At 41.9% G+C, this 23,895-nt stretch overlaps 1 protein-coding gene across 2 annotated transcripts; it reads right to left on the reverse strand.

Moving 5' to 3' along the window:
• LOC141765931 (GTPase HRas) lies at positions 1 to 22,774 on the reverse strand. Of its 2 annotated transcripts, none has more exons than XM_074632254.1 (6): positions 22,473 to 22,774; positions 9,999 to 10,146; positions 8,144 to 8,322; positions 6,428 to 6,587; positions 3,852 to 3,976; positions 1 to 2,961 (listed from the first exon to the last, which is right to left on the reverse strand). In XM_074632254.1, exons 2-5 carry the CDS (start codon positions 10,107 to 10,109, stop codon positions 3,857 to 3,859), a joined length of 570 nt encoding a protein of 189 aa, XP_074488355.1. In that variant the 5' UTR covers positions 10,110 to 10,146; positions 22,473 to 22,774; the 3' UTR covers positions 1 to 2,961; positions 3,852 to 3,856. The 2 variants fall into 2 exon arrangements, with proteins under 2 accessions (XP_074488355.1, XP_074488356.1); XM_074632255.1 differs by having other exon boundaries at positions 9,999 to 10,143; positions 22,473 to 22,612.
• Between the last annotated feature and the right edge of the window lie 1,121 nt (positions 22,775 to 23,895).

Genomic DNA, 23,895 nt, shown 5'->3' on the forward strand with positions numbered 1-23,895 from the left:
TTTCATCTTGACATCTTTATTCCTGTCCTGCAATACATTTGCCACATTTTCAAAGAGTAAATACATCTTAAATAGCTAAACAGTTGACATTTTCACAAATTCCTTCCACACCTCCATCCACAGTTTGCAAGGGAGAAACAAGCCCTTGAGCCCACTGTATCCTTGTGCAAAACTCCCAATGGTCCGTGCAGTCTTTTGTCATGCTCGCCAGGTTTTCTGACATGTATACTGTGGGTTTGCTGGCTGGAGGATCCCTGCGGCAACATGACGCCGATATTCTCATGAAACGGGGAATTTGAACAGTTTTGTGAAATTCTATGTATTATTATTATCATCATGGATGTACTGTTTAAAGATTGACAGGGAGAGGACAAGCATACTATCAGGACTGTAATTACAAACGCCACACTCTTTTTTTTTCCATTAAAAGGTTTGAGTACAATGGGTGAAAAACAAAAGTTAGGAACAACACAGCCAAAAAGTGGGATCAAGGTTCAACTCCTGCATTATTTCAATATTGTAAAATTTTAAACACGATGCTTCTTTCAAACAATATCTAAAGACTCAAACACATTCACAGTTCATATCCTTCCTCCGAGCAGAGAAACGAACACTTAACTGATAAAAACAACTACCATCCACACAGTAACTAGACTGATCAGATTTCTTTAAGCCACCTTATGAGTGAAAAAGAGTCACTTTAACTGTACAAAATCAATTAGAATCAGAAACGAACATTTTGTTTCCGATGGACAATGGCAAAATAACATTTGACGTCTTTCATGGAAGAGGTGTGAAATGTCTGAGGTTTTTGCATCTGAAGCGCTTGTTGCCAAAAACCTGCCTGTAGTGTCTGGAACTCTGTACATCATCATACGTGACCAATTCTCTGAATTGTTCAAGTATAATCTGGACTTTAAAGTAACATTTTTTTTAGTAATCACCATCACATGTTCCAATGTATTGAGAATGAAACTTCATATGAAACATGACCGCAAGACAGTTTGGCTTATACTGGACTCTTAAACTGGGTTGTTTTTCAGTCTTGTTAAACACATTCAGAGACGTACATGCTATTACAGAAACCCCCCCTCCCCTTTTTTTTTTTTTAAAGTCAGTGTAGTGTTTTCAGGGACTTGCCTTGTCTTTCAAACTCTATACAGCGCATGTCTAAACCCAACACACTTCTATATATTTTTAGTTGCACACGTAATCAAACAGAAACAAAACAATGCAGCCAACAGAACACATAATCGTCTCAGGTAGAGCTCGCTGCATACATGAGGTACAAACTAGCTAACAGATAAGGCAAAGTAAACACAGAGCAGTCTTTTTTTTCCATTTAGGCAGCAAATTAATGCAGTTTGTGGAGAACACAAGCTAGTCAGTATTAAGAAACAAAAGCGATGCACTCCCATAACCCAACATCCATCACCTATTACACACATTAGTCCCACATATACAGTAAATCTGGTTCTGACATGATTAGCACCTGACCTGTTTATTGTTCCACTGTAGAGCTGAGGTGGCAAAGAAAGAAGAGCAGTTTGAGGGTAGTATGGTGTGTGTGTGTGTGGAAAAGAAACCGAAGTTCGACTCTGAGGCAGGACTTGTGCGTTACACTCTGCAAAGCTAACTGGTGACATCCTTAACCCTGGTTTCCAGGAATGTTAGGAGAGACTTTCCTGGACCCTGATTCCTGAGCCTTATTATCCACAAGGAGTGATTCTTGCAATCTGAAAAAATAGCTGTTATCACCATGTAGTAAATAAGAGTTGTACAGCATACAGTTATTGAAATGAAATGCAAGAAAAATCAACTGGTTCTCATTTTTGTCTAAAAATCATAACCTCTCATTGTATAACTGTACAAGTGCAGGGTTATCCGTCCTATTTCTACAGGCAACGGGTACCCCCTCCTTCCCAAACCAAAGTAAAAGAAGTAGCAATGAGAGGTGGTTTATTCCCAATACTTTGTGTAAATTGGACAGTAAAGAATCCTATTGCACCAAAACCTACGTACACTAGCCGTTACTATTATTATTCCACAAAAGACAACTCGTACTGTAGCAAAGAAAAACGTCTGTAAGGAGAGAAGGACGCTGCATTCTGGAAATTCATCTGTCTTTATATTCTCCGTTCAACATTTCTATCCTTAAAGGAATTCCAAACTACGTCAGGCAGGTCGTGAAAAATGTGAAAACAGGTGCCACGTGAAATAAACACCCTTTGCTCACATATTGCTCTGTGATTTTAGAATTCTGCAATCACAAACAAAATGTTCCATATCAAAAACAAAATCAAAAGATTTTGTACAGCTAGGCTAACTGTTAAACAACAAATTATAGTCATTCCCATGTCAGCCTCCACCCCCTGTATCCAGTATAATGAAGGGACTACACAGCCATTCGAGGGAAGCCAAAAGCAGGTTGAGTGGGATGGGATTGAAGGGAGGGAGGGGGGTTATTCATGTGAGAGGTGTAACTAAACGTCCATTCCAATCCTTTCCATTTTAAGTCAGTCAGTCCTTCCAGTGGGCAGACAGGGGGAGTGGAATTAGGCTTTCAAGGTGGGAGGAGGTCAGAGACACCCCCTTTAAGACCAGTGTTGAGACTGAAAACAATAAGTTAGCAGGAAACTTGTTGAGCTACCCAGCGAGACCACACTGGAGTTGACAAAGAGTCGTTAGTGGTGTTGCTCACAGGTCGACATGTTGTGGACCAAAAAAAGGGGCCGGACCAGGCTAGTTCAGGTAGCCACTTTAGGCAACAGTCCAAATCCTCCTTTTCCGTGAAGGTCTATGGTTCAGTCAGCTCTGGTGGTTTCCTTGAGAGCTTTTGCTTCAATCATCCTCTTTTCGAAAAAGTCTATATTTCATCATTGAGTCGTTTTTATCTTTCTATCTTTATGTCCATGCTGCCACTACGCGCTGTAGCATTTCTCCTCAACGTGCAACAGTTGGCTGGAAATGAGACAAGAAGAGGGACAGATGTTAGCGCCATTTTATTGTGTCTGGGAACACTGAGGTTTCACATTTATTTTTTACTTACAATGGTCAGTCACATGCACAAACAGTAGGGGTGGGAAAAAACATTGATTCACTTATGTATCACGATTCCTTTTTTTTACGATTTTGAAATAGATTTTTTTAATGCCAGAATCGATAGATTTGCTTCATTTGAGTTTATGCAGAGGTAGAAGGAAGTTACCGCCGGTAAGAGCTAGCGACGGACTTGGCAAAGTTAGCGAAAGAATACAAGCGTGACTACGTTCGGTTTTCAAAATAACGTGTTAACAAAAGGAACTGTATATACAAAATACATATATGGAAATAAGATTGATTGGATTATATTCAGCAGAAGTATAAAACATTACATGTCCCTTACAATTTAAAAGAAAATACCACTAATTTGTGAAGGGAAAAAAAATTAATAAATAATGCCTGACAATGACTGATATATTTGACTTTCAGGACATCTCTGACTACATACATGCTGAAAATAAAACATTTTTACTGTATCAATTTAGATATTTTCCAAAGTAAAAGTCCTTAGCAATGTATGATTCAACTTTTCCCCATGGTCTAGTGTTAAAAAAAGTTAACAAAAATCGCAATAAACTGTAATATCGAATAGCAATATTTGTAGAATCGCAATACTTAAAAATCATAATACATAAGGAAATGGGCACCCAAGTATCGTGATAGTATCGAATCGCGAGATGGGCAAATCGTCCTTGCCCTAACAAAAAGACATACATTACGAGTTTCAGTGTGACAGACCATTTGGAGGCTTCCCATTATACTATATAGATGTCAAAGAAGAAAAATACATTTCTGGAGATATGTCTCACCTGCATCACGATACCACGCAGCGACAGCTCATACAGTCCTGACCGCTCTCATCAGGTGGGTTCAGCTTCCTCAGCTTATGCTGTCTGATCTCTCTAACCAGTGTGTAGAAAGCGTCCTCTACTCCCTGTAAACACATAGGAAAGGTTACAGAAAGATCTGGGCACTTAACGACGGTCAATTATAAGTGGAGTGCACTGCATGCACCCCCTTATAACAGACAGCAAACCTCTCAGGTGTACTCGCCATTGAGAGGAACTGGCAACATCACCATGGCAACCCTGATATTTCAGACGCCGTTAATCAAGAAATCATAATGACTTAAAAAGAAGTAATTCACTTAGTTCTTTGCACACTCTTCTGTTTGAATGACAGACTTTCTGCGGGCTTTAATGACTGAATGCGAGAGTCGGTATGTACCTACATAATGTGTGACAGTGAGTCAGAGACAGTGGGAGCTGTGTGGCAACTTGTCCTCATGAAGCCTTTCAAATACTGTAGCTCTGTTCTCAAGCCAAGGTAACCTGGCAATGAGTCATTGCCTGCGGCATAATAAAATGTTTCCAGCAACACAAATCACATCATACCGCGGGCCATTCGCTGCTCTTCATGTGCATGAATACACGTGAAATGTGTGAAACTACAGCGCACATACTAGAACACTGTCATTACTTGTTTACTACAGTATGACGCAGCATAGGGGGACTTTAAATTTACATCAGAGTTTAGGAGGAACATATCAGGTCCAGCGTGCAGGATTTAGTGCCATCTAGTGCCATCTAGTGGTGAGATTGCAGATTGCAACCAACTGAATACACCTTTGTTCACTCCTCACTTTCCAAGACTGCAGTAATGTAATCCGCCAAGTGCAAAACCGTGGTAACGCCGTGGTATCATTTTAGGACCTTTTCCTCGCCTACTTTAGGAGCAACGAAATTCAGAAAGTGGCTGGTGATACCAGTTTCACAAGCGTGTTGGAGAACTACGGTGGCCTTCAGCAGTGTTGGGAAGGTTACTTTTGATGTGTAATAGGTTACAGATAGTTACACTGTTAAAAATTTAATAACATTACATTTCATTACTGTTTGAATACTTTTCTAAAACATGTTTGAAACTGAGCAATAAAGCTAGATGTTTCCTCCAGGTTTGACATCCATTTTCATGTTGACAGTTTTTTCATCATGAAAAAAGCTTTACACTGTACAGAAATGTTATCGCTCTTTTTCTGATTTCAGAAGGAAAGTATTGTTGAATTTCCTGGCACTGAAAGGCGTTCTCGTCAGACGACATGGTCACCCTTTTGGTGTGAGAGAGAGAGAGAGAGAGGCAAGAAGGGGCTGAGCGAATCAATGAAATAAGATTTTACCAGTGGCGGCTGGTGACTCAAAACATCTTAAAAACCATCACTGTAGGCTCTGGATGGGAATGAACCTTTTGTGTACGTAATGTGTCACTAGAATTATTTAGAACAGTCCAACGGGGGTTGAGTGGAGTGCAGCAGTCCTTCGAGCTGCCGCACGCCACTGTAGTCCCACCGTAGTCCCACCGTGAGTCCAAAGCAACAGAATGAATGCTATATTCTACATATAGGCTTTTTACCGAAAATAATATATTCTGATAAGGGCTGTCAAAGTTAACGTGAAAATAACGCAAATTAGTTTTAATGCCAGTAATTTCTTTAACCCATTAACGCAACTTGCGATTTTTAGGTTGTAGCGGACTCAGTTTTGAGAGTGAAGATACTGGCATCATGTGAAAGTAGAGAAAGGAATCCTAAATAACGCTCCAAAGTTACGCTAAATTTTGGCGGGGAAAAACTGGCATGGCCATTTTCAAAGTGGTCCCTTGACCTCTGACCTCAAGATATGTGAATGAAAAGGGGTTCTATGGGTACCCACGAGTCTCCCCTTTACAGACATGCCCACTTTATGATAATCACATGCAGTTTGGGGCAAGTCATAGTCAAGTCAGCACACTGACACACTGACAGCTGTTGTTGCCTGTTGGGCTGCAGTTTGCCATGTTATGATTTGAGCATATTTTGTATGCTAAATGCAGTACCTGTGAGGGTTTCTGGACAATATTTGTCATTGTTTTGTGTTGTTAATTGATTTTCAATATTAGTATATACAAGCAAGCATATATGCCCACTCCCATGTTGAAAAGAGTATTAAATATTTGACAAATCTCCCTTTAAGGTACATTTTGAACAGATAAAAAAATTATTTGCTGTTACATAAGTAGTTACTCCCCAACACTGGCCTTCAGGTAACGGAAAAACGGAAAAGGCTCTCTCTAGAGCCAGTGTTAGGTTTGTCTGTTCTGGGCTACTGTAGAAACATGGTGGAGCACCATGGTGGACTCGCTCCTTATGTAGATATGAAGGGCTCATTCTAAGCTAACAAAAACACAATGAATATATTTCATTTCTGCCAGTAGCTCCCCATAAATCCTACACACTGGACCTTTAAAGGTAATGTTAAATACCAGAGATAGAAGGGGAGAGAAAGAAAAAGGTTTTTTCCATGGAAGTGCATGTATGGTGTTGAGGGTTTGTGCTTCTTGTTCACTGTCGTACCTGTCGTGTTTTGGCAGAGGTCTCGATGTAAGGGATGCCGTAAGAGCGGGCGAGTTCCTGGGCTTGCCTTGTGTCCACCGTGCGTGCCGGGAGGTCACATTTGTTTCCCACGAGCACCATGGGAACATCGTCTGAGTCCTTTACACGTTTAATCTGTTCTCTGTGAATTGCAGAACAAATACATTTCATTTAATTGTGAATCTTTGGCTGTTTCCGTAGCCTACCCAAGCACTGCATTTAGTCACAGTGACATATCTCCTGCCTAGGATCCTCCCTGCTTCATAAACAACAGCAGCTCCACCACTGGAGGGCCAACCACCCAGGGAGCTCTAGGACCCTGAGGAAGAGCCAGGGCCCGCCGGTGCTGGGCTGTGCTGCACTGCTGAAGGAGGGAGGTGGAGAGGAAAGGAGGGAGGGGGAGGGATGGACAACAGGCAGACGGCGAACAGCATTACCTCATCACTACAGCAGCCAGCGCCAAACGCCAGGCAGCCAGGGGGAACTGAGTGAGAGGAGTGGGTCAGATCAATCTATCAGCTCAGCCCTTCTTCTCCCCTAAGTCACAGTACAGCAGGATGTATCCACTAGCGTCAGCCCTGCCCATCTGCAGTCATCACTGCTAATGGTGTTTATGACCACAGTCGCTCTGAGTCTTGATGTCACTGCAGACATGTTTAGACCATGCTGTATATATGTGGGTGAGGCAGGTATCTCAAGTCTAACAGGCATATTCAAAATTACAGCAAACACAAAAAGAAGATATAATCAACTTGGTGCATTCGGTAAAATACTGCTGCCTGGTTCTAATTAAAAAGGGGGGAAAAAATCAAGATGCACTGCCCAGTTTTAAGCAGGTACCATGCCAGTATGTGCCAACAGTGGAGCAGAAGTTTTGCAAAAATGCCTCAGACCATTTTTGTCGCTAAAATAGACAACAGCTCTTTAAATAACTCAACAGCTCTAACCGGGACACCACCTATTCTAGCATCCAACCAAGGATCCATGCGTGCTTTCCCAAGTTACACAATGGTTTTTACACAGTGGTACCAGCAGTTGTGTTAAAACCGGGCCCAAAAAAAAAAAAAAAAAAAAAGCTGGGCTGCGATGGCACCAAGCCAAACAAATGTGTGTGTAAGAGAAACTCTGCAAATCTGTAGATGAGGTGCTAAAGTTAATATGCAGCCTCTTTTACTCGCACCGTGCAACACTGGCAAGTGGGTGTCTAATGTGATGAGAAAGACAAAATGTGGCAAAGAGAGAGAGAGAGCACTGTCATCTCCAGCTGAATCTCTCTCTCCCCCCCCTCCCTCGCTTTCTCCTTCCCTGTCCTTGAAAGTGCTACCTCTCCCTGCTCCTCTAATTGAGTCAGGATCGATTTCATTGGCATCGTGCTGTAATCCTCCAGTTGGGGGCTAAGCTTTCTTTAGCCGTGTTAAACGCTACAGCATGACATCACCCAACTACTGCAGAGAGCTGGCACACATACGTATACACAACCCCTCCCTATCCAGAACCCCGTGGGAGTCCCTGCAACACACACTGCATATACAAATACACAAAGCCTTAGAGGAGAACTAACAGAAATGATGTCTGAACTCTGTGATCTGACCAGTAAATACACATGTTCACATCTGCAACAACAGATCTCACAATGTTCAATATCAATGCCCCTGCATCCCTAAACCCTCTTTTTCTTTGCCTCACTCTTACACACACCTGTACTGGTGAATGTCCTCGAAAGACTTGGTGTTGTTGATGGCGAAGACGCAGAGGAAACCCTCCCCTGTCCTCATGTACTGATCCCTCATGGCGCTGTACTCCTCCTGACCTGCAGTGTCCAGGATGTCCAGCAGGCAGGTCTCCCCGTCAATCACAACCTGTTTCCTGTACGAGTCCTGCAGGAAAAAAAAGGGAGAAAGTCCAACATTTAAAGACGTGGTAAAAAAATGTGTGAGTGAACAACATGGAACAAAAAGTCAGACACAAAACGATGGTTCAGGTGGAATTTGAGGCAACTGTCCTTGGCCAGTGCTAAGCAGCATGTCCACAAATGAAACAAACAGAGATATGATGTTGATTGAATGTGTATCAACTGGTATCTGTTATTAATTCCCCTGTCCACTTCTGGGTCAAATGCACATCTACAGAGATCAGTGGAGCAGGGCATCGGAGCCAATGTTTGGCCTTCCAACACGCAGCCACAAAAACATGGAGTGCCGTCCCTTTGTTTGTTAGAGCATAGGGGCCAGGAATGCAAATACACAAAAAGGACATTGTCTGGCCAGAGGCAGGCGTGGTGAGAAAGAGAGGGAGAGAGAGTGGAGACAGAGAGTAGAGAAAAAGAGAGAGGAGAAAACATTCTCACTTGCAATATCTGCAATCTTTTTTTTCAGAGTCTTGTTTCCATGAAAATATAAGAATTACAGACGGAGGACATATTTTTTTCTTAGAAGTAAATTAGGAATTTTCTTCCAAGCCTGATCGTTTGGAGAACTGCCACAGACTTTGATTAATTAAATTAAATTAACTTGATTTAGACTGAGCTGTCGTCTCGGTAGAGTCCAGACAATGTTGTTCAGCAGTGACTGTTGGATTGGACCATAGACTGAAGTTGACATAGTCACCGTGATGTCACCCGTTGGTTTGTGGACGACGGTTTAGAAGCCTCGGCGTCGCCATGTTGATTTTTTGCAACCAGAAGTGACATGAGAGTGTGGAGCTAAGTACAACTGAACGCTGAAGAAGACATTTTTAGGCGACCAAAATGTTAAAATGACTTTCATGAACTGAAAACGCACTGTGATAGGGGTTATGGGTGCATGGAATTTGCTGGCAAACTTTTTATATAAGGTAATGTGCGTACAGTGATTTTTGTATGTGATGTTTGAATGTATAAAATGTATGAACTTGTTTATGATTTCTGTTGGACCGCAGGAAGACTAGCTGGCTCCATTGTGTCAGCTAATGGGGATCCTAATAAACTAAACTAAAGTTCTTAGACAAAAATACGGACAACTCCCAGAACGGACAACACCGTGGTAGCGACCTGTCAATCACTAGGTAGCCCCGCCCTAAAGCATCCCCTGCTTTATGGTCTATTTGACTCTAAATGGGACCATAATTTAATAAATAAACATCATACTGTATTGAAGAAGACTTGAAACTAGCGATTGAGACCATAAACTCATGTTTACAATGTTTACTGAGGTAATAAATCAAGTGAGAAGTACGCTCATTTTCTCATAGACTTCTATGCAATCTGACTTCTTTTTGCAACCAGAGGAGTCGCCCCCTGCTGGCTGTTAGAAAGACTGCAAGTTCAAGGCCGTTCAGCATTGGCTTCACTTTTCAGAACTGAAGGTTGCCGCCTGGACTGGACATTTGTATAAAACATGTAGATTAATACTCGCACTTCTACCACATAAAGTGTAAAAGTGGTGTACAACGACACTACAATTCAAGGGGGAGCTGGAAATAATTCCTTTTTAACAATACCTTCTACCTTCCCACCCTAACACCCAAGATGCCACCCACAAGACTAAAGTGCAGAACATGCAGAAGAGAGTCATACCTCTATGGTGGGGTCATATTCATCCACAAAGTGGTTCTGGATGAGCTGGATGGTGAGTGCACTCTTGCCAACGCCTCCAGCTCCCACCACCACCAGCTTATACTCCGTCATCTTTGCCGCTGCTGCTCACCACACACACACACCACTGCTGGAGAGAAGAAAGAAGAAAGGTGCAGGTTAGCACCGACAGGTACACATTACCGGGTTAATATGGACAGAACAACAGACATACACAGAGCTTTGACAAGCTATTGTCTGCCACTGGACTGTCATGTTGTGGTCCACAACCTTTGCTGCCCAGTGGTGAGAGACATCAGTGGTTTGTGTGTGTGTGTGTGTGTGTGTGTGTGTGTGGTGGGAGCTAAGGTTGAGACCCTCAAAGGGGAATGTGAAAAATGTGCTGAAGGTACTCAATGTTCCAATGCTCTCCCGCTCAGTGTGAGCAGCAGAAAGTCAGTGTGTATGAGAGGGAGCGCTAGGAGGGAGAAAAAGGAAGGGGCATGACACCGGCAGACTCATCACTCAGGCTTCACATTACAGATGCCTACCTTTGAACCCACGGTGACAAGATGCCAGAGCAAAAATGATCACATTTTTTTTAAATCATAAAAATAGAGCAATGAGGAAAAACACATACAAAAAACATTTCTTTCAAAAGGATCTGCACCATTTTTCTTTTCAACAGTCACTATTACTAACAAAGCAAGGCTACTGCTATGAACTGTTTGCTGGTTTGCCTTGCTGCTCCTTCCATAGGGATCAATCCATAGCAACAGAACGAGAGGCCTAAAAGAGGATTTTATGACTTCAGGTGTGCCTGCAGTTGTCCCCTGTGGACGCACTGAACCCACTTAAGAGGTCTAGTCGATGTAACAGGGCTGCCCCTGACTATAAATCAAGGCATGTTATTAAAGAAACATGTCGGCCTCTTGAGAAAACAAAAGTGATATCCATTTTCTGTAGGCTAAAACTTACACGACACAGGTAGACCTCACATTTACATGCATTTATGGATCTAGACGGTATCCGAAAGCAGAATAGGGAAAGTAAAGCAGTTCCAACATGGACGGGTAATATTTTAAGTTGGATGGACATGAAAAATGATGCTTGATCATCCCCAAAAAATATTGGGACATTTTTTTCACCAATATTTGAAATCATTTAGTTGTGATGAGTATTTTCTATTAATTCAGATCGAGATGTTGTAGTGAAGAACAACTAACCCGGATTTTACCAGAAAGACACGGCATGCTCAAAAAATGTGTGTGAATTTGCAGAAAATGCCAAATATGCCATCACAATGTCAACTATCGAGTCAGCTGGACCCACACATGTGGCCACACAAGGCAATACAAAGACACACACACACACACACACACACACACAGATCCCCTGACATCACCACCACCCTTACAACACCGCTGGCCAGTGAAATTCCAGGCGTGTTGAGTCAACGCCGGGTAGCAAAAGTAGTCATATGGGTGTTTCCACTACATGCAGTGGCAAAGTGTGACTCAGCTTATTGCAAATTTACCAAAAAGTTACCAAATCTTATGACAGGGTTCCAGACTAACTTTTTACATTGGTTGCACTGGTGCGTCTAACTTTTTTTCATTTAGGTGCACCAATACAATAAGTGACGGTGCACCCAAAATTTTTCACCAGCCGCAATAGTACCTTTTAACCGTTTTGTCAGTTCCCTTAGGCATACATTAAGGATGTCACAATACCAGAAATTTAGTAGTCGATAGAAATACCAGGGAAATTCCACGATTCTCTACCAATTCGATACCACAGTAGAAGAAAATCCACTCCCTTATTACAGTTTGCATACTGGTTTTTATTAGGAAGTATAACAGGTCATAATTCCCTCTCTATTATCTATTCAATATTGCTCTGAAAACATCTCTTTCAAACAACTGGATTTATTCAATTTTCTCGCCAAACATTTTATAAGATACTTGAACACATCATGATAATGCTGAATTTCATTTTTACTGACTAAAGCCTACAGTCTACCTACGGTACCGTCAGATATCCACATGTTTACATATTCTGTTGGTATAAGCGTAACGTAATGTGTGTGACACTCATTTTTTGCACTCTCCACTTGTGAAATGAATCGGGGCGCAGTGTTTAGGATTAGGCATTTTACGGGGACCGGGGAGACAGGTGGTGGAGCGGTTACCTCCTGAGCCGGGCCGTTCAGACCCAGGTCTGTCTGTTTAATGGGCACCACAGCAATTTTCTTGACGAAAAACAATCAATAGTTCTCTTCATTTTTAATTACCGGTATGTTTTATGGTTGCGATGTTGCTTGAGTACAGGGCGCGGTTTCATACACACACACACACACACACACACAGACAGACCTGCTAAATATCAGGCGTGTGTGTGTGTGTGACCAAGGAAAATTTCTGTCGCACTGCACAGATTTTTGGTATATGCGACCAAAATGGTTGCACTCTGGAGCCCTGTATGACCTAAAAAATGACCTGAGCCCTGTGGTAGACACGATGGCACATGATGAGTCAGAGTTAGAAAGACATGATGAAGCTATCATGGAGACTTTGCTCATGAAATAAAATACAAGCTAGGGCTAGCAGTTTGACCACACCTATGGCTAACTACAAGTAAAGTCTGCTGGAGTCCCAGAGCAACCACAGGAGCGTCCCGTGGTTATAGTTTCAGTTTGACATCATGAAGACAACAATGAGTGGTCAGGTGATGATGTCATCTCCGAGCTCAGAGGAAAATCACTGGAAGTTCCACTTTCTGTTTAGCAGTCGTGACCCAAAACTCGACTTCAGACATTTTTCCGGTTTATACTTTGAACTGAATTGCACAGCGTCATTTCCATTTTCAACACAAACTTACAGTAAAGACATCTGAATCACATTATTCCCTGTTAAGACTCTGTTGTCGACATCCGCACCACCCAGAGCAGCCTTAAATTTCTCTTCCTCAAAAGTAGTCTGCCTCATGTCTCGTAGTTCAGAGTAAAATAAAGGTCACGTGGGGTTAAACATCTGTGCCTGTTCATCGACGGTGTCTCACTTTGCTGAGCGTTCCTTAAGTGAGCTCAAGAAGAAAATCACTAACCTGCCCCACCTGCTAGAGAGTGCAATCAATCTGTCAGGATTTCATGAGCACCACGGGTCACATATGCTGTTTTACCGTCTCCAGGGCACCAACTGTCATCTCTAACATAAAATGCACTCCGTGTAGCTCTGTTAACGCAAACCCCTTGATCGCTACAGAGCAGTGAACATCAGCGATTCAGCCAGGCCTCACCCTCTCTCTTGTGCTTTATCTCCCGAGGGAGCACAAACACAGCTGGAGTGAATCTTCAACTCAACTCGGGGTAGCAGGTGACATGAACACAGCTTCTTCTGGACGGTTTACTGAGAGAACAACATGCAAAGCATCCAAAGAAAACTAAACTTGCCGACTCAGGCATGGGGAGTCAAGAGTAACAGACGTGCACCTCAGTAAAAACGTTATTTGTGCCTGAGATGTGTGACTGCGCTGAGGATTAGCCATGACTAAGACCGGCTCACTGATGTTAATGATTGACAGAGAAGCAGACTTGCTAACTGAAGACACATCCATTTAGCTGCTCTCATTCAATCACACAGACACACACACACACACACACACACACACACACACACACATGTTCCTGCAACGCATCCTTGATCCCGTATCGCCTTCATGGAACAGGTAGCTCTGAATACCGTCACCAATGTCAACAACGGCCTCCTTGTAAAAAAAAACACCCTTGCTGCTATAATTCTCAACAGGAAGGGAATTATACTGAATCTCCAACCTTGTGGCCAAACATTTAGCTTCCCTTTCCCTCACTGTAAATAAATCAACCTGGTACACAGTGCAGCCCGCCCTGGCTGAAGTACAGAGGCAGTGGCAGAGCCAGCGTCCTCGCTGCTCGCAGCCTCCTTTAACCAAATAAACAGCAGCTGGGCGGAGAGACTTGTGCAGGGCAGACAGACGCTGGAACACCTTTGGTCACTGAAGGCTACGAGCTCAAGACAGGGTGAGAGTTCACATCAGAGTTAGTTTGATGTGATGGACACAGCATGGACACAAAGTTAGGGCTGTCTTCCATCAAAGATATTATTAGTCGATTTACCAGAAATGTGCTCATAAGTTTCTTGGAAATTAGTCATTCAGCATGAAAAACAGCATGAAAAAATGAGTAACCGACAAAAGAAATCTTAAACGACTAAGACCAAAATGACCGATTAGTCGACGAATCGACTAAGAGGGGGCAGCCCTACACAAGATAAAATGAAAAATTATAGATTGGTCATTGGGATTAGAGAAAGTGGACTTTCAGGGGATGACGAATGTGCCATCATGGATTATTTTCATTAATGATTAATATTAGCACAGACACATTAGCACTGGCAGATATTTCAGATGATGAAAGATTGAGGTAATTTAGAAATGCTGTCACCATTACATAGTTCAACCAGAGAGCACTTAGAATTTGATTCTGAAGGCCTTTATACACCGGGGGTGTGACGAATAAACGGCACGGCACGAAAGTGCGAAATACTCACCTGTGAATATTACAGTATATGTCTAGTTTAGGCTAGTACGCTTTTATTGTGAAAGGTAAGAGCGGAAGGAGTACATCTGGTAATCGCTGCCTTTGTCAAGGTTGACAGGAGTAATAAAAATTGTCCGTCTTGGTTCGAACTACGGAGCCTCTGTGTTGTTGTTTCATATTCTGTATATAGGCGCAACTCAACCCGCTCCCCACGTGATTGGTTGATGACTTTATTCGCAGTGGGAAAGCTCAAAAAATCTACCTCGTTCTGAAAAAATGTGCGTTGCTTTTTCGCCACACAATTGAATCAAAAACCTAGTATTGGTCTGACCTTACATCAATGAGCAATTTTACTTGATAAATGGCTTTTATAATGATCAAATATCAAAGTTAGGCTAATGATAAATCATTTTCTGTTGTTTGGTTTAACACTAGCGTGGATTACATAAATATTTGTGAGATTAATCTGTACGATAAGTGATAATTACTGCTTAATCAGATCTTCCCAATCCTTCCAGCATCCACACACCTACCCCAAACTTTACTCAAACATTAAAGTTCAATACCTGCATCACTAGAACGTCAAGGTAATGATAACTGCTCCTCATGACAATCATGCATTTAACAACCAATACAGATCAAAATGCACCAAAACTTAAATCCTTAATAGAAACCTTTTCTATATTGTTCATGAACTTTTATGCCAATAACGTGCACTGAATTGAACTGGTGAGATGGCAAAATGTGGGACACACACAAATAAACACAAAAGAGATTGACACCTGCGCTCTCTCTCACACACCCACAGCTCTCCAGATTCTGACACGGCTGGTTGCCGCGTTTCTTCTACATAACCAGATCTCAAGTGTACACCTGCCAGACGATTGAAATTTACAGCCCGAAATGCAAATTCAAACACACCCGCGCCCGCTACCGGGAGACTGGAGGAAGGAAAACAGACAGCCGTGCCATCTCTTCTCAAACTAGGCCAAGTCAGCAGCTGATTAATAATCCACACATACATATGGAGATGAATAGAGAAATTAATCATTGATAGTGATGCTGTCGCTTTTCTCAGAGCCACTTGTTGTCAGTAGGGGCTCACACAGAGCTGCTCTTTGTGCAGATAGAGAGGAGGCCGCTGGAGATCACAGTCATCAGTGCACGGCTGCACGCATCAATCTTTTTACATATTTCATCTGCACATGGGGACCGATGAAGCATGAAAACTTAGTCTTAATTTTTTTTTTTTTTTTAACTCTCTACACACAGATGGTTATCCCGCCCCTATAGCTGTGTCATGCTATCGTCTGCTGGCCTGATTTTCATATTTTACAGTCATTACTGTCAGAGCGTTGCCACATTTGCAAACGCACACCTGTAAAAACATGCGTACAACCACGACGAGGCAGTGCAACGCTCCACTTTTCATACAGTGTACATATCTGACAGCAATGTGACTTGTACTAACAAATCAGCTCATCAGGGGGTGAACAGAGCAAGCTTCCTGCTCCCACTGTTCACATACATGACTGAGACAGACAGGGTTATAGCTGCCGCTGTGTCATCTACAAGTCGGTGACCTATTCCTTTCCCCAAAATCTTTCTATAGCTGTTCCCCTTTTTGATCAAGGAGCACTATACAGTATGTCTGTGTTTAAGGTTATTTATAGCTCGCCACCTCCAGCCTGGGAAAATTAACAGTTCGTTTTGAAACCCTAGAGCCCCGCCTGGACCGAGAGGATAATCTTACATGACAGCTTACGGAGGGTGCGAGTACAGAGAAGCGAGAGGGGTGATGGGAGGAGAGCGGCTGAGGGCGAGGAAGGGAGCGGGGCTACTCTTACTATATGCCAAGGGCACAGGAGGGAGGGGTCGACCCGGAAAAATATATAACGAAATCAATAATAAAAATGCTCAACGTTCTACAGCTTTTTCCCAGCTAATTCAGCCGCATGGCTCTGATAACTACAGTCAATAGACATCTCTTCACTTTTTCTATAACCTGGAAAAAACAACTCCATCACTTCAAAACACAATAAGGAGGGCACATGAATGGCCGTCTTCCTCAACATGCATTCTGCTCTCCATTAAAGTTCTTAATTGGTTAAAGGATCCATACTGGCAGAGCCACAAGCCCACTGCAGAGATAATAGATTTTTAATGGAGCAATGATGGTAAGGAGACCCTCTCTAGGGAGGTATCACGGTCGAATACTGAGACTCCAAGACCCATCCTAGAGCCTCGATAGCCCACCGCACCCTCCCACTCTGCTCTCCAATGACATCATTCTCCAAAACGGCATCCAAACATAAGTGTTGACCGGCAGCTGAGGAATCACTATTCTGCTCTCTGAGGCCAATGAAACACAAGTAGGTGATGACTTTACGCAATTCTTATGAAGTCTATCAACTCAGAGATAAATCTAGTGATAACCATTGAAAACAGCACTATCCATTTAAGTCCTCCTCTAGGGTAGGAAGCCAGAGAAAATACCCGAAACCTGAATGAAACTATAATTTTGCTCAAAGAGAATCTTATAGAAAATCCTTTAACAAACAATTCCTCCTCCTCCCCACATGTTCTCCCTTACAAACATTTATATTAAGAGTTTTCTGCGTGCATCTGTGTGTATGTGTGCATGCTTAAACAAGCTGCTCTTAAAGGCACTGGAGTCCAAGTGACCTTTTCCCCACTGGGTCATCCTTTCAGCTTGTCGGGTAGGGTGAGATGGTGGAGGCAGCAGCGGAGATGAAAAGGCCAGCTGACCTCCACACAAAGGCCTGCCAGTTAGAGGAGCCGTGGGGCTTATCATCAGACACCAAACACCCCGAAACTCATCAGTGCTCTTCTTTTTTTTTTTCCCAATCAGAAATATCTTGTCCAGTTGTTTTAGTTTGTGAGTGCATGTGAAAGCACTGCACAGAAAGCATATTGTGGGTCACATAAACTAAGCTGCCGGTAAACCCCTAGAAGATCCCACAAAATGTTTTGTCAGTTCTTCAACCCCCCCCCCCCCCCCCTCCCCTAAAGACTTAGAAACAATATCAAGTCAGGAATATGACAGTACTTAAAGTGTCAATAGACAAACTTTTTGCTTTAAATTATCATTTTTAAGTAAATGTTGATTTCACAATGCGTTGGTTGTAGAATAATGACACCATCGGCGTTTAGATTGGTTCCCTATAAGCCTCACTTTCACTATGCAATTCTGTCTGAATGAAGGCTCGATTAACACAAAGGAAGTGCGTCAACCATTGCGAAACCAAAACAGGAAGAGGATAGTGCTTTTGTTTTCCCCGTGGATTTATAATAAGACGTGGATGCCGCTCAGCCTTGCTTCCAATTTTTTTCCAGTGGTCACTTGCGGTATTTCAGCGAAAAATCCCCCTGCTGCCCAAAAAGCATTTTCCCCATAGACCACCACTGTAAAAGAGACATCTGTAAAACTGTTGACAGGGCAACTAAAACTGCAAATAAGGTAAATTATGATTCTTTCTATTATGAATTTTTGATCCATGGAGGTTTTATATTTGTAAAACTTGTAAAAGGTATTTAAAAATCGGTCCTCACTATGTAAAGTCTATGGGCTGTGCGGGAACTCGTGGGTGGGGCCAGCAGGAGAAACACTACTGCATTCAGTGGGCTGCATACCCCCGTAGCTAAAAAAGTTTTTGGTGTATATGCCAGGCGAGCAATTCTTATTGGAATGAATAGGCGCAATCTTGGGGTCCGGTATCCAGTTCTTAGAATACATCCATGATTTTCCCCGGTACCTATCCCTAACCAAAGAGTGAATCAATGAAAGTACTTTGCAGTTACTATCCCCAGTAGTGGGAATGGTGGACAGTGGAACAACCGAAGCAAATGTGGAAAACAAAATGCAGTGTGGCCTGTGTGTTGTTGGTAGTTGTTAAGGTCAGAGGAAAATGCAAAGCTATCCGGTTGTCTTTGTTACAGCAGCGCCAACAGTAATACCACTTGGAAACGCTAGGGGGAGAAAAGTTGTCACTCCAATATAAAAAGAATGTAAATATGCCTACAAAAGTATACACAAGTGCATATCCTGAGTCATCTTTAAGTCTCAACTGACACTATTTATTTAAACCATCCGGATAAAAGCTGCATGAGAAGTTGTCATTTGTAAATTCTTGGTATCCAGAAGAATCACACTTATTTTGGCAAGCAGCGGGGCACCACCCAGGCTACAGCTGTTCAGAGAAAGGGACAGGAGATTAACATCACACCTCTATCACTGGCTGGACTATCTCCAGCTGTTTTCCAGCTGCCTGAATTCTTGCCTTCACTCTGAACGACGCTCATGTCAAATTCACACGACCAACACTGGACCTCCGTAATGAAAACCCATGTACTGCAGCCTATATTATGATGGAAAAACTATATGGTTGTTACATGTTACTCATATATAACGCTTTGGTCAGCAGCAGTGATGTTGTGGTGGATAAAAAGATGAGACGTGAACAGACGTGTCAGCTACAATTAGAGTGTAAGAAAATATCGATACACATTAGTATTGGGATATTATGTTTTGCGATACTGTAAATCTGATGGCCCGCCAGCTGACCTGGCCGCTATTCTGTCTTTCGGAGGTTGTAGTGGTAACTTCCATGTCGGAAAGGAGGATATTGGACGCAACAAGTTTATGCTAAATTTTGGCGAGGAAAAACTGGCATGGCCATTTTCAAAGGGATCCCTTGACCTCTGACCTCAAGATATGTGAATGAGAATGGGTTCTATGGGTACCCACGAGTCTCCCCTTTACAGGCATGCCCACGTTATGATCATTTCAGACAGTTTTGGGCAAAACAATTCTGTTTCTTGGATGCAGTATAAATGTGTTATCTTCGCCTATTCTAAAAATGATGTGTTTTAATATTTCTGCATAATGGGGTCTTGGAATTGCATAATAATGCATAAATTGGGTATCACTGGAAAGCTGAGACTCTTGTGGATCCAATGAGCCTTTATTTATGTGTGATGATGTTAGTCCCCATAGTAGCCATTTCATATATTGCCTTTTTTTTACTCAGATGGTGATGTGTCTTTATACAATGACAGTTTTCCTAAAATTAGATTTTATACATACAATACATCGCCTTGCTTACAGTATTGCAATATATTGAATCGTTACCCCCTGTATCATGATACGTATCGTATCGCCAGATTCTTGCCAATACACGGCCCTAGTTACAATCATAGGCCAAAAAAGCCAACAATACACAAAAGTGAAACATTTTGCACTAACTTAAAGTGGGAATAGGCAGAAAGTTATTGGCATCATTGGGCAAGAATTCCGTAGTAACCTTTCAGCATATTGTAATTCAAGTGTTCTGAGAGAAAACTAGACTCCCGCACCTCCTCATGGCTCTGTTTTCAGGCTTTAGAAAATCTAGCCCATGACGGGAGACTTTGGCCAATCACAGGTCATTTCAGAGAGAGAGCGTTCCTATTGAGTGTTCCCATTGAGCGTTCCTATTGGCTGTGCTCTGGCTGGTGAGCGGTGCTTGGTATTTCTTCAAATTGATCTCAACATGGCTTCCGGGTCACAAACTTTCTCATTTACAGCTAAACAGTACACACAGTACACAGTTACAGATTACCTGTCTCATGCACTACTGTCAGGATAGAGTGACCGTTTAATAAAAATAACTTAATTTAATCTAGAGATGTCACGAGAACTGAACTTCGGTACCAACTCGATACCAAAATTCAAAAAATTACACGGTACTCGTTTTCTTCGGTACCTAAGGTACCGAACGATGCCTGTAATGGTCATTTGTTACCGGAGCGGAGGTCCTGGAGATGCGATTCTTCCAGATCTAATGGGGGCAGTATACGCAACAAGTGTTCTCATCTGCCGTGAAATGAAGGAAGAAGAACGCCCTAACAGCACGGAAAAAAACAACAACACGAGACGTGAAAGATGGCAGCTGCTGCTGCAGCGCCACCTCCGCCTCAACTCGTTGAGAAAACAAATAGCAAGAGTCGGGTATGGAAGTACTTTGCGTTCAAGGCGGATTTACAAGGAGTAATAATAGATTCGCAAAAAAACAGTATGCGGTGCAGTAACGGTGCCTTCCAATTTAGCAAAGCACCTCAAAGACAGACATCCAGACAATATTGTTTGTTTTAAATAATTGCAGGCTACATGCCAGTGTTCTGTTTTGCAATGTTAATAGACGTTTCTTTTTATTTATTACTTAAAGGCTACATGCCTCTGTTTTTTGTAATGTTCAAATGTTTTAAATAAAGGAGTGCGTGTTGAATTACATGGGATTTATTGTTTTTGTTTGTTTGTTTTACCGTGGTATCGGGAATCGTGTAAATTCACTGGTATTGGTATCGACTACTAGATTTCTGGTACCATGACATCCCTAGTCAGGATATAGTGACCGTTTAATACAAATAATGTAATCATATTTGCTCCATCTCTACCGTTCTGCAGCTTTAAATGTTACTACAGTACCACCCTGTATGATGAATACAATGCCAAAGACTTCATCATCAGTTTGGGTAAATTGTTTCAGCCCATATGAGTGATGATCCAATTAAACATTAGTGCTGTCTTCTTTGCCATCTTTTTGAATTTACTAAACAGGTTTTAACAGAGAGTAGAAAATAATCCCAAATCAGATGTTCTACTTAAAGGCTACATGCCTCAGTTTTTTGTAATGTTCAAATGTTTTAATAAAAGGAGTGCGTGTTGAATTATATGGGATTTATCGTTTACTGTGGTACCGAGAATCGTGTAAATTCACTGGTATTGGTATCGACTACTAGATTTCTGGCACCGTGACATCCCTAATTTAATCATATTTGCTCCATCTCTACCCTTCTGCAGCTTTAAATGTTACTACAGTACCACTCTGTATGATGAACACAATGAATTCTGCCAAAGACTTCAACATCAGTTTGGGTAAATTGTTTTCAGCCCATATGAGTGATGATCCAATAAACATTAGTGCTGTCTTTGCCATCTTTTTTTTAATTTACTAACATACAGCTTCCAGAGTAGAAATAATCCCAAATCAGATGTTCTGGCTATAAAATGCCTTTTACATAGGATTTATTGTTTTGGGTTGTTTTTTTTACCGTGGTATCGAATTGGTATAGAGAATCGTGTAAATTCACTGGTATTGGTATTGACGACTAGATTTCTGGTACCGTGACATCACTACTGTCAGGATATAGTGACCGTTTAATAAAAATAATGTAATCATATTTGCTCCATCTCTACCCTTCTGCAGCTTTAAATGTTACTACAGTACCACTCTGTATGATGAATACAATGAATACAATGCCAAAGACTTCAACATCAGTTTGGGTAAATTGTTTTCAGCCCATATGAGTGATATTCCAATTAAACATTAGTGCTGTCTTTTGAATTCAGAATCCAGAATAGAAATAATCCCAAATCAGATGTTCTGGCACTAAAATGCCTTGTAATGGAATCTAACTTCCGCAGTGATACATCCAGTTTTGACTCAGTGTGACGGGGCGTCACCCTGAACGTTACTTGACTGTGTGGCCACTATCGGCTGCAACATTGTATATACATTGGAACACAAATACAGTACAGGCGACACAAAGTAAATCCCCTACTATTGCCACTATGTAACGTTACATTAGCATGCCTTTTGGTTTCTTTTTCAAACGTGGAAGGATGGGGGGAATCCACCGCGGTGTAATGTTATTCCTCTTTATCTATAACCAAGTTACAACACCCCAACTCAAGGGACAATTCACATATTAGTGATAGCTTTAGCTAACATATTTTAACTGTGGACCCCCAAAAAAACAGATTTTTAAAGCGGTACCATTAGACAAAAACAGTCCCTGTCGACATATTTGGGACACAGGAATGTGCAGTGCATACTTACAACCAAGCAGAGGTCTAATTAGCGACAACAGCGACCGTTTTCGTCTAGAAGAAGAAGAAGAAGAAGAAGAGGAAAAAAATCTTCCAACTCTGTGTTGCCTCTCAGAGGGAAACAAAATGTTCTTGGTCAGCTTCCCACCAGTCTTCAGAGATATCTGCACCTTATTCTGTCCGATAAAAGTGTTTAATTTTCAGTAGCTAAAAATGCACCAAGGCATTCATTGGTTCTGGGTAAAAAAAATGAGCCCCGCGTTGAACAATGTGCTTCCACAGAGAGAGAGAGAGAGAGAGAGAGAGAGAGAGGAGGATGAGGAGTGTCGAGCCCACGCCCAGCTCTCTATCAAACATAGAACCGCCCCGGTTACCATGCATGTTATTGCTGCATTCACTGACTGTGGGAAACATGGACACTCCGTTGGTGAAGACCTGACTCCTTAGAGTCTATGCAACTTAAAGTGGCAGTAGTAGGTAGTAGTATATTTTTGGCATCTCTGGTGCAAAAAAACCATAATAACCTTTCAGCATATTGTAATTCTGACTGGTCTGTGAGAGTATCAGAGTCAAACACTAACTGCAAGTGGAGGTTTCAAATTGTACTTGAGTCAAAGTACTCGACTTTAGTTGAGATTTTTATATATCACACATTGGAGAAGATTTAAAAAAAATGTAAGCTACTCTAATGGATTAAATGAGTTCTGCAATGAGGTCGTACATTGTGAAGAATCCACAGAAAATGATCTGACGCTGTAGCCCCCCTCAGCTCCACAGAGCACTTTGGCCTCTTTCAGCTGATTGTTTTGGTTCAAATGCCTGCAACTTTACTGTTTTGGTTCACTTTCACTGCTCTCATGAGCTTAAAGTGGCAGTAGGCAGATTGTTTTTGGCATCTCTGGGGCAAAAAAAGCCATAATAACCTTTCAGCATATTGTAATTCAAGTGTTCTGAGAGAAAATCTACACTTCCTCATGGCTCTGTTTTCAGGCTTTAGAAAATCTGGCCCATGATGGAAGACTTTGACCAATCACAGGTCATTTCAGAGAGAGAGAGCGTTCCTTTTGCACTACTGTCAGGATATAGTGACCGTTTTATAAAAAATAACTTTTTTTAATCATGTTTATTAAATTTCTACTCACTGCAGCTTTAATCCAAATTTAAGTGTCACCAAAACGTGAATTCCTGCAAATATTTGAATGCAGTGATGAAGGCCTGTTTTATTATTTGACTATAGAACCAGCAGTAGCCGTGATTTTAAAATACAGGGGTTTAGTCCACATTCCCCCGGTGCAACCCCACCCACCTGAGAAAACTAACCATCAACCAAACTTTTTTCTTTTTTTCTGAACATTTAAAAAACAAGCACAAATGTAAATTGGAATTGTATTTATATTTCCCCTGAATGTTATCTCGTTATGGCCTTGTTGTTG

This window comes from Sebastes fasciatus, chromosome 4, assembly GCF_043250625.1.
Source record: "Sebastes fasciatus isolate fSebFas1 chromosome 4, fSebFas1.pri, whole genome shotgun sequence".
In the NCBI taxonomy this organism is placed as follows: Eukaryota; Metazoa; Chordata; class Actinopteri; order Perciformes; family Sebastidae; genus Sebastes; species Sebastes fasciatus.

Bases quoted from the DNA above. Each gene is read 5' to 3' on its own strand.
- LOC141765931 (XM_074632254.1), bottom strand. From the start codon at position 10,109: ATGACGGAGTATAAGCTGGTGGTGGTGGGAGCTGGAGGCGTTGGCAAG. The intron at 8,323-9,998 runs GTATGACTCTCT...TTTTTCCTGCAG, and splicing joins AATATGACCCCACCATAGAG to GACTCGTACAGGAAACAGGT. The intron at 3,977-6,427 runs GTACGACAGTGA...ATGTGTTTACAG, and splicing joins CCTCTGCCAAAACACGACAG to GGAGTAGAGGACGCTTTCTA.